The sequence below is a fragment of the Patiria miniata genome, unplaced genomic scaffold (assembly GCF_015706575.1).
Source record: "Patiria miniata isolate m_02_andy unplaced genomic scaffold, ASM1570657v1 HiC_scaffold_5, whole genome shotgun sequence".
NCBI lineage: Eukaryota > Metazoa > Echinodermata > Asteroidea > Valvatida > Asterinidae > Patiria > Patiria miniata.
Genome location: NW_024037072.1, coordinates 29,583,817 through 29,595,660, shown reverse-complemented (window position 1 = coordinate 29,595,660; position 11,844 = coordinate 29,583,817). Strand labels below are relative to the sequence as shown.

General features: G+C 38.9%; 1 protein-coding gene across 1 annotated transcript; it reads left to right on the top strand.

Moving 5' to 3' along the window:
* Positions 1–3,083: 3,083 nt before the first annotated feature.
* LOC119741356 lies at positions 3,084–9,498 on the top strand. The gene is made up of 6 exons (XM_038217106.1): positions 3,084–3,342; positions 3,712–4,068; positions 4,506–4,657; positions 4,961–5,104; positions 5,988–6,194; positions 8,785–9,498. Exons 1-6 carry the CDS (start codon positions 3,111–3,113, stop codon positions 9,334–9,336), a joined length of 1,644 nt encoding a protein of 547 aa, XP_038073034.1. The 5' UTR covers positions 3,084–3,110; the 3' UTR covers positions 9,337–9,498.
* Positions 9,499–11,844: the final 2,346 nt, after the last annotated feature.

The following is an 11,844-nucleotide window of genomic DNA, read 5'->3' as shown; positions in this document are numbered from 1 at the left end:
TGGCGGATTCAACAAGGTCGTGGAAGAGCGAAGCAGCTTCGTAACAGTCTGATGTCGCCTTCACTGCCCTCTAGTGCAGTAAGAACCAGGGTAGCACTGTTGGGTCATCTGAAGGTTGTGGATATCCGCTTTACGAAAGTTAAAGTTTCATGCGCTTTGATTTGACATGCTTGAGTAACGGCGAAATGTGAAGGGCAATGTATGAGAATATGTTGCAGGCAGCGGCGTAGCGGTGGATCGTCTCTCCCCCCCCCCCCGTTCCCCCCCCCCCCCCCCCCCCACTGGAAATTTGGCCACCGGAGAAAATCACAGTCCTATACACCAGAACTCCGTTTTTCGAGATCGATTGAGTATTGTTACGTCCCGTATAAGTGGAATAGCGCCACCTTTATTGTCTAACATTGACCATGATGTCGGTTTTGAACAGTATTTAATTTAATGGAGGCCGGGTCTCCGGCCGGTGAACAAAACCAAGATTCAGCACGGATGAAATTGGGCACCCCACCACACTGTAACATTCCCCCCCCCCGCCACTCCCCCCCCCCCCCCCCCCCCCTAGGATTCTCATCCTGGTTGCGCTGCTGGATGAAGGTGCGATTGATGGTACTGTAGCGTGAGCCATGCAAATCTGGATACCTGGTCCTCTCGTCGCCAAACAAAACCCCCCAAAACAATGAGGACAAAGAGCGCTATTGGTTTATTTAAGGCAAAATCACACTCGATCTGCGGTTCTAGAAAAACTCTACTAACAAACCAACAACACCCCCACACACACACACACGTTTGTCTAGTGTGGACATTCCTTTGTTTTCGTGTAGTTAAGAACAAAAACAGGGAAAAAACTCGTTTTACTCAAACTGTGAAAACTCTTTCAACCCAATTTGTTTTCTATGATTCCCTTTAGTGTTTCTCTTCATTTTGCCACAGATAAACCTAACCTAAAAATGCCTCTTAACCTGTTTTCAAGACCGGGGAAAACCTTGTGTGGACGTGGGCAAGTCCACACAACGTCGCTGCTACCTGATTTATGTGGACATCTATTGTTCGTGAATATAATGCTTGTACACAAGGAATATGGTTTCAGGTTTCTGGTGTAGGACTCGACAACAATCATTAGTGCGTAATTTCTGTTGTGTGAAAGCCAAAATAATATACTAGCTCCCTAAATGATATGCATTATTTCTGCTGCAATTGCAGAACAAGTACAGTAGTCTTTGGAGCAGTCTCAACATTTAAAGATGGAATCGGAGTTAAAGTTGAAGAGAAAATCAGGTAAGTGTTAGATCAAACTTAGATGAAACTTTCGATTGATAAATTATTATCTACACATGTTAAAGGGAACATCATCACATGTCCCGAAATCGCTGAAAATTGTATGTTTTAGATTGTTTATTAATCCTATTTCAAAGGTCTAGTTGAAAGGGTTAACTAACCAAATGTCGCACCGTTCCTGGGAAAACAAAAAACATGTTGTTTACTTACTGGCGCGGCGGACATTTTCTGGCATAGGCATATATACTAGATCCCCTCTTGGACGAGGAATTTGATCTGAATGACATACACGGGAGACATGTGTCTAATAGGGAACCAAAGATTGTATACATCTCCACAGGGCAATTTCAATAGGTGAATACACAAGGTTATCACGAAATGGATGTTACCTAAAAACTAGCAATTTCCAATTAGGTGTGTTGATCGCGGGTCCCAAATTGAAGTATTTTATGCATGGGATACTAAGTCCGAATTTCAGCCCAGAAAATTAATTCCGGTTAAAATAGGAGCAGTTTGAAACTAGATTTTCAAACTCGAACTTTCAGCACATGACAGTACACAAAATATACACTCAACCAAAAAAGAAAGTCCCCCCCCCCTATACTTTTTTGTCTAACTTTTTGTCAAAAAGTGCTTGGCAAATCTTGCTAAAATTACGACTGATCGGTACAGAAATTCCGTAGCAATCCAGTCATACTCTTTGTTTTGCCGAAAACAGTGATAATTTGTACAAAATTATGCAATTTACGACTAGTGGTACCGAAAAAAGTTGCACTTTTGTAACAGTGCAACTGTTTTCAGTATCATATTTGTCATATTTCATAAGTTCGTACACATTATCACCGTTTTGTGCCAAATAAAGACTATGGCTGGATTGCTGATGAACTTCTGTACAGATTTGTCGTTATTTGAGCGAGAGGTGCTCAGTAGTTTTAGAGTTGAGCAAAATTTATTGGAAGGGGGATTTTCTTTTTTGGTTGAGTGTATGAATACACGACCGTTTATTGTCCGAGTCTCTGCCGCACTTCCCAACACTGCATGCGATGTACCGGTACCGCAGCGCGGCCCGAGCGGTCGGGTATACGGTTTATAGACTGACAAAACTGCGGCAATTTATCTAAACAATAGCTGGTTGTTTTTTAATGTGAATTAGCCGGTCCTACTAAAGCGCGTCAACAAGCGTCAACAAGCGTCAACAAGTTTTAATGGTCGTAAATGAGCGTCAACAAATTTTGTATAGACTTTTGAACAATAAAAACAGCTTTATATGGTAGAAAAGGCAATAATGAACATCTTCTGCATATCAATTAAAGTTAAAATTACTTAAAAAGTGGTTTCCAGCTCGAAATCTACGACGGGTTTTTTCGGTTTAGTATTGGCCGCCATCTTGTTTGAGATCTACATACTACGCATGCGTGGAGTGTACCATTCACGCATAGGGGTTTCTTTATACGATACGCTCACGAAATTAGCTCATAATGTACCGAATGGATGAACACAAACACATTTTAGTAAAACTTTTTCAAAGGGAACATATATTACTATGTGACTGGAATCATGACTTTCACCCAACTCGACAGCTCGATTTTTGAGAGTCAAATTGAAATGTTGGCCTCCAAAATTGGTTTTCTCAAGAATAACACAAAATGCCATTTTTTAAAGTATTATGTGGACGTTTTATTAGGTTATGTGGACGTATATTTCCTACTTTTGAATATTCTTTCCAAATAAAATCATATCGTGAAAAGCGCGTATTGTAGCTCAATTGGGCGCTTTTCAGGACGCAGTACCCCTTTAACCATTTCCCCAGTTGCGGCTGCATATAAATTGTATCTTTTATGAACCAAAATACAGAGCAAAAGATTGATGCAACCAATCGAAAAATCCGAAGACGAGATACAAGGCGTCGGCAAAAAAATGTTTTGCATCGGAGTGACACTACTCCTGAGAAACAGAAGGAATCAAAGGAAGTAGGCCTACAGTCTCCTACACCTGTTGTCGTCAATCATCATTATTACGTCAATAGTCCTGTTACGTATGGAATCAGTGTCGGAAACAAGTTTAATTATGGTAAGTATAAAATATCACTATGTCTCCATGCCCTGAATGGTATAAACATAATCCATAATTTCCCCTGAATGGTTTAAACATAATCCTTAATTTTATGGTATTTGTTTGTCTCGATAAATGGATGGTAATTAAAGAATGGATTTGGGGGAATCCGCTCAGAATATATCGATATACTGTTCACATCTACAGAGGAATGTCTAAATACTTTGTCAGTTCGCATTGTTAAAGCTTACATTGTATATCTTACCATTTGCATAGTTTGGAAGCCAAGAATATGTTTTTTTGAAGCTAAGGTTTTCCCTCAAAATCAACGCTCGAATACCGCGGAAGACTTTCACGTCAAAGTGTATTGTTCTTTTATTTTAGTAGACTTGCCGGCGAAATTTTACGTAATTAAAGAAGGAAAGAGGGACGAAGAAGAGACAAGGAAACTGCAGGAAAATATTAAAAAAATGCTGAAAGAAAATGAGCCTGGAATGACGTCGTTGAAAGACATCTTACGGGAATGTGATGCAGAGACGACATTTGTAGGGGATGGATGCGTGAGGGTAGTTTGGCGGTTTACAAGTCTTGAAGGTCTTAAGAAGTTCTGGAAGATGTTCTCCACCGGGAAACTGAAACAGCGTCTCCAGGAAGATTTACCGATCGAAAAGGTGACAATATCAGAACGTGACTTCAAGAATGGCTGTAAGTTCTTTGCAAGGTCTGGAAAGATCAATGAAAAAGGTAAGACATTTGTAAACCAAATACATGTATTACCATGTAGGCTACTCATCAAGTACCGGTAACATTTTCTTTTTGAATTTCCGTCGAAACGACATAGCTCTAGATAACTCATATGGTAAATCACCGGTTTGTTTCCGGTTTGAATTTTGCGAGAGGTTCGCTGGTGTACATGCCAGTGAAAAACCAAAATTTTGGGTCAATTTCAAATCTTGAATACAAAAGGCAATTCTTCATTTTATTATTTAAAAAAATACAATTTGCACAACAGTTTCCCCATACAAACAATGGGGTAACATTACCATTTTAACCACATTGTGCTCTCAGTAGGCCTAGGCCTATATATTTCAATCAAATTTTGTTATTCTTCTCATTATGGTGTCGTCATCCTCGTTCTTTTTTTATAACGCCGTTGACTTTTATTGTTGTGATGTTCCTAGGATTTTACTCTGTGGGACTCCTTGATGATCACCTGAACTTTTTAGAAAAGGCGGCAAGTGAATATGTTCGACAGCGTACGTCCACAGTACAGATGCTTCGTGGTTTGGCTCGTGATTACACACAGTCTAAAGTACAGAAAAGACTAGCTGAGGTAGGTTTATTGTGAAAACGGCGTGCATACTTCCTATCATCAAGCTTAGAGTTGACTGAAAGGGCTAGTGTGTGTTAACTTGTTAATATCTTTAAAAGAAAAATCTAGCTTAGCGATGTGAATATAAAAAATGGCGAAAAAAAATCAAAGGCAACCAAGTTCGCAACCAAAATGGCAATAACCTCTAACATAGAAATACTATCGTACTAGTCAAAGGACAAAGGAAATGCTAAACAACAAGGGAAAACGAAATCCGGTACAGCAGCTAGCTTAAATGAATCCTCTTTTTCCATCCATGTGCAGGTGGCACTTGTATTTTTCGCTGTCATGGTTGCTATCCTGGTGACCATTGCCATCTTGAACTTCATGCGTTCCGACAGCAGCAATGTCATTACTCTCACCATATTGAATACCACTGTGGTACATGTGGTTTCACGTTGTGAAGAAGTATGTTAAGTCTCTGTTTAATTTTTTCCTAAAGCCTATATCGGAACAACGTGTATTCACGAGTGTTTTTCCGCGTTGGTTTTAGTTTTGTCTTCTGAAGAAACAAAAGGAATATAGTTCTCAAAATTTCCGGTTGACATACGTTGTGTTCCACAAATTGTTCCACAAACGTTATTGGTATAGTTTCTAATAAAATAGGATTTTTTTTCTGAAATAGTTGATAGAAACAATTCTAATATACGAGCGATTTTAGGAGAGTTACTAGAAAATAGCAAGGTTTTATAGTTGTTTTTGCGTAAGAGGCCAATTTAGTGGATAGTCTTTTTATTAGTGTTTTCTTGGTCCATGTATTTCGATGTATAACCCATTTTATGCTCTTTACTTTTTGACGTTAATTTTTTGTTGCATGAACGAGCAACTCGAAAATCCTTTAAAATCAGTTGAATGCAGTGACATTATAGAGACCTGAAACAGCTGTAAAAGGAAACAGGGAAAAACAACAGAAAATATATAAAAGCAAAGCAATAACTAAAGAAGAAAGAACGAAAAAAAAAAAAAAGGGGAACAAATTGTTGCTCTATTATATTTCGGGTCTCAATTTCATTTCTCCTTCGTTTTCCCAAAATTTGGCATGCAGGCTTTATGTCTTCGGTATTATCATTGTTTTGGTTAATGTTTATCTCTAGCTTTTGGGAACGTAAACGTTATCAAACAAGAAAATAATGTTTGATGATGTTATTATTATTATTATTATTATTATTTATTCATGCCAATTCTATTTCGTCACATACAAGATGGGCATAGGAGAGGCAAAAGCGATAACAATCACTGTGGTCAAAGACCTGCCACTCCTCATAGTCTTTGTCTCTAGCTCTCTCAACAGGATTTCCAGGATGTCCAGTCGATCCTCGCTTACGCATTGGGAGCAATCATCGTGATTCTTATTGGTGTTGCCATGTTGATCAAGACATGTTCACCGGGAAATGATAAAGTTAATGATGGTGTTGTCACGGTTTCTCAGTCTGCCAAATCAAACGTGGCTTCATCGTTTAGCTTAACGAGGCTACTCAAGGTAAATGTCTTCTCATGCACGGATCCTACACACCAGGATTAAACGACTGTTTTGAGCTCTAGTACAAAATGCACCGAGCGGACTTGCCTTAAAACACTTGCTGGAGCGAGCACCTTTAATGTTTACTATCCAGTGACTGTATGGAATATCGCCTCTACACCATGTAATTTGAGCCACCCGACCCTCACAACCAGCCCATTCACCCCCGATTAACCTCTGGCATGTCTGGAGTATCTCTCAGGCCCCAAACAGCCGTTAAAACCACAGACATAACCCCATTTGACATTCCATTTTGGTCACAGGGGTGATCGAAATAATCCCAATGTTTATAGTGCATTTGTACATAAGCCTATGTAAATGTGCACAAGCACACAGGGATTTCCCGCCAATTTTCAACCCCTCCAGTAGGATCACAAGACTGACACCCCCTCTGAAGGACGTACTATGGTCCATACTAGGATCTGGCGATAGATGGCCCCGGGTGTGTTTACCACGTGGCCAGGACAATATAAAACATAAAAATGTGTAGAGTCAATATTCCATCCGGATAACGGGAATGTTAATCGCGAATTTTCCAGGTGTGCCATTTTTTGCAAAGACATCCAAAACGGAAATATTCATAAAACTGTAAGCAAAACTACTTCTTATGTAAGATATAATTGTTCCAAAATTGTTAAAAAAAAAAATACTTCAGGATATAACAGATGGTATTGTGCAGTTTTTGTCGTCATAGGTGAAGTATTTACCCGAGAAATAAACGTCAAATTTCGAGGAGAACACCGTTTACCCAAATTTCGTTTGATAATTAGGCTTTCGTTAAACAAAATTTGAGACGTGGTCCCGAACCGATGAAACAAAAGCGACATTTCATAGTTCATTTCAAAGCTAAAGATATTGTTTTCGGCGTTAACATTGTTATGTAGTTATCACTCGTCAACCGAAGATGGTCCCTGATAATTTTGTGACGATGACGTCATGTGTCACGTGACGGCATCTTAAATGTGCATTTTGCAAATCGCTGTAACTTTTGAAGTACAAGTACGATTGGGTGGAAACTTGATTGGTACCCATACTGAGTTGTGTTATAGATGAAAATTCAAGTAATGTCATCATCAAATGTCATGTGACATCCCTTAAAGGGGCATTTTTTTCAAGCCTATAGCTACAGAAATATATATGTTCCATTTGGTTGAAACTTGACATGTACGTATAATATGCTGTTATAGACGACATTTGTAGTGACGTCAGTAGTTGTTCATCACGTGCACAGAGTATTTCAAACATCCGAAACAGCTTGTGTTTGTCCACAAACGCAATTTCTAGTTTTCGTATTTTTTTCGGAACGGTAAGACGTTAGGTTGGTTTCTTTTCAACCAGATGTTTGAAATAGGATAAGTAAATCCAAAACATGAAGTTTTGGGGGACTTCATAACCTAGTGCCTCTTTGATCCTTGTGTGTATGATCCGTCTCTCATGTTACCATTGCATGCAGTAGTCTACAATTCAACATATTCCGTCGTATTACGCCTTCAAAGTCAGAAACTTGTTTAAACCACATTTATTTTTCTTAGAGGTTTTATACCTTATGAAGATGTTCTGATGTTTATCAGACGTTTTTGAAGGGTAAAAAAGACAAAAGGTCTGGAGTTTATAGATTCAATTATCAAGGACCTCAATCATAGTGTGTTACTACGGATTTATGGTTTTTTTTCTCTCATAGGGCGTCGGAATCCACTTCGCATGTCTTTCCTTCGCTTTTATCTTTGTATATCTAAACATTTGTGATCTCACACCTGCATCTACTTACTTGGTAAGTGCTTTGTAAGTGAACAAAAGCCTCCCCCCCCCCCCCAAAGGTGGGAATCAAAATCCCCGAAATCTGCGACTCCTTATTACTTTTAAGACCAAATAAGACCACGATTTCGCAGGCCTAACGGCAGGCCGATTGTGTGCAAAATGTGGTGTACGTTTTTTGCTTTGTGATGAAAAGACAAAATGTGACAATCGATGGTATGGGCACTTGAAATAGGGTTGGAATCCATTGCGGAGCCTGTCTGCATTTCGGCGCGGATGTGCGGTTGTCCCCCCCCCCCCCTCCGACATTCAAACCTGGATACGCTACTGGGTCATGGTGCGTGTGCCCTTGGGCAAGGCACTTTGTCACTCATTGCTTCTCTCCACCCAGGAGTAAATGGGTACCTGTAAGGGCAGAGTATTGTGGTCGATTGTAGCTGCTTTGCGCCGAAATGGCAGCATCGAGCTTTATACTCCCCAGGGAGCTGAGATGGTATTTGGAATATTTAATTGGCCCAATGAACAGCAGGGGTAATAATGATGTAAAAAGCGCTTTGATCTTAGTTAAAAGCACTATATAAGAACCCGTTACTTTAATTCTTATTATTTGGCGACGCCCATGGGGATGTCCCCTGAACTTAAGATTATATAAAACCAACCCCTTCACTTTCCACAAGCATGATTGTGACGTGTGAATTAAGCACGTCATAATTATAAAGTGCAGTATGGGGATTGGTTTCTTTTTGGTGTCGCGATATTCATAGATTTTGTGAATTTGTCTCAGCTAGTGATGATAATTATTTTTATTTAACAGGCCGCAGTGGATGCTGGGTCTGTCTTCTCTGGTGTAGCAGCGCTCATCTGTTTCATTGTTGCTATCTTCTGCGGCATCATCTCAATTTATAACTATATAATGATTGCAACGCAGTGGCACAGAGACATTGACGCTTGCTTACAGCTTCAAAGCGCATTTTTTAGTTTAAAAGTGGTTGTTGCATTGATACAACGTAAGTGGATGGATATTGCTGGGATAAGAGTGGGAAGAGGCATTGAAGCCGTTCTGGAGAGCGTGGAGCAGACGGAGATTTTGAAGTTGTCAGAAATGGAGGCATCGCACTCAGAATCAATGACGGGCGCGGGCCCGAGTGTTAGGTCAGATATGAGGAGTTCCGATGCTTTGTTCAGCGTCATTCAGGTCCCCTGTACTCTACAGAAACAGATCTTTTCCGCCGAAAACTACAAGAAAATCCCGTCTCAATATGGCAGTAAGTTTGTCAATGAATTTGCCGACATAATCGATTGCCCTTCGGAGGAGGAAATGAAACACAAAACTGACCAAATTAGATTTGCTCTTGGTCGCAAGTAGGTGGGTTGTACGTTCTAGGGCCTAGTACTCATGACGCTAATCCAAGATGGTCGGCTGAAAATGCAGCATCAATAAGGAGCAATTGAAACCAATGAATAAACAAAACCATTGAAAGAAAATTCGATCTATAAAAAAAAATTATATTCCTATCCAAAAACTACAATCTTCATGTAAACAGGTCATTTTATCCCCAATTTTGACATCATTTGGATATAACATGTGCCTTTGAAACTAGCCTATTCATGTACATTACGTAACAAAGTCCACAGTCATCGTTCCTATATATTGACCTCGCGGATTAAATATTTATGAACACTTCCAACTATGGACTGGCATAATTTCTGACCAATCAGATCGCTTTTTACAAAAGAATTGACCACATACCAGATAAAATGACAGCGCGCTGTGGCGTTCTGTAAATGCTCTCCGGCACCTATTGGCTAAAAAGTCGACCCTGTAAATTTCAGACCTGAATCATTCCAGACCTGAATAGGAAATCATCACAAAGTCTATGCAGAGATCTGATAGGCTGACGATGAGTGTTCAAATATTAAAGATTCGGACTTGGTTTGCCCATGGCTTCTTATAGGGCGTAAGACTGCCCTGGCTTGCGAAGTTAATTTTTTAAAGATGCTTATTATTTTATTATTATATATTTTTTTTGGAGGAGGGAGCAGTGTACCCTGCCCTCGGATGCACAGTGGAAGGTGTATTTCCCAGTTGACCTGCTGTTTACATGTGGGCCTATATATTTTCAACAAAATATGCACGCCTATAAATAATATTTCATTTCCTCTAAGTTTAATTTGTGTGACAATTTTGAATTTCCATTACGACTTACATTTTCATTGCAATTGCAGTGCCTTGTTATGTATTTCTTGTGAGTGTAGTTGGTACAACTATACAGCTTTCAATTATTGCAGTTCCGTAGATTGCGGTTTCATATTTCAGAACCACTGTATGTTGTAGGCACATGTATACGAGGAAATGTTTGTGAATACTATTTCTACTTTTATGCTTAAGTTACTGCAGTTGCTAATTTCTATGACAGCTTACAGATACTGCAGTGCCTTAGGTTACTATAGAGGGTGACCCCAAAAAGTTGTGCAAACAGACATCTTTACATTTCTATAAAAAAAAGTATCCAACATAAGCATTTCATGTTGATGGAGTATATTGTTTGTACTCCTTTGTATAATCGCAGCAAAAATTTGATGAAAATCCATTCATGCAAACAAGAGATACAACAGATTACAGATGGTAATGTGTTGTTCACCAGTTCCAATGTGATTTACACATTTAATGAAAAGACCCATTGTGGGGTGCCGGTTGAGCGATTCCAATGCAATGTGTAATTCCAATTGGAATTGTTGAAAAGCACACATCCTTTTATAATCTGTTACGGCTCTGGTTGCATGAATGGGTTTCCATGACATTTTCACTGATTATACACAACAATTAATATGCTCCACCAAAATGAAATACTCATGTTAGGAACATTAAATTTAACGATATCTGCTTGCACAACATTTTGGGGTCACCCTGTTTCCGCCTGCCGTGTATATGCGCATTGTACACAATGTCTGTGAATGCTTCTTTTATAGTTAGGTTTGATTGTTACTAATTCATACGGTTTGCCGTGGTTATTGTTTGTATTGGCAGTATATGCACAATTAACACAATGATATGCCTATGTATGCTTCTTTTACAAAGTTAAAGTTGGTGTGATTGTTACGAATTTACTATTACAATTCTGTTATTGTAGTGCCGTCATTATTTATTGGTATTGGCAGGAGAACTTCCCTCGCGGGGTGTAGGGGGGGGGTGTATTGAGCTCTGGTGTTGATTTAATTTAATTAAAGGGTAATATTCTTATTGCTTTTCAATCAATTACTGTATAAATATATGTTTTTTTCCATATTCTTGATTTACATTTTCACATTCATTTTTTAGTGTTATCTGTCCATTTGTATTGGTTAGTAGGGGTTATCAAGTACTAGAAAATTTACAGATTTTGTTTGTTTTGAAGCCAATTACAACTCGCCTTTGCAATATCCATGTGGTTTTTATTAATATTATGCTCTCCTTTTCTGTTTAATTAATGTTTTTATTGATTCTAAATTTACCTTCGTTGCCCATATATTTTCCTTGTCTTTATTTTAACATGGCTAAAAAAAAACAAATAGAAAAAGTTGACCTCAGTCTATGTGGCATCGTCATTCTTTCCCGTAATTATTTTAACTTTATAACAACAAGCCGAAAGGGGTCCTGTTAAGACTTATAAACTTTAAAGATGCATTCCCTGTGCTATCTTCCTAGCTATATAAAAGTTATTCACTTTTGAATGAGACATCATTACAAAATTTGAATTATTTGTGGCCCGACAATAATTCGGCTCTGGCAGGGCGGATTCATGTATGCGCAAAATGGAAATTCGTTATCAGAGCGTTGCAGAGAGCAAAAATCGCGTAAGTAGGGGTTTTCTTTCGTTAAAACAAAACATACACA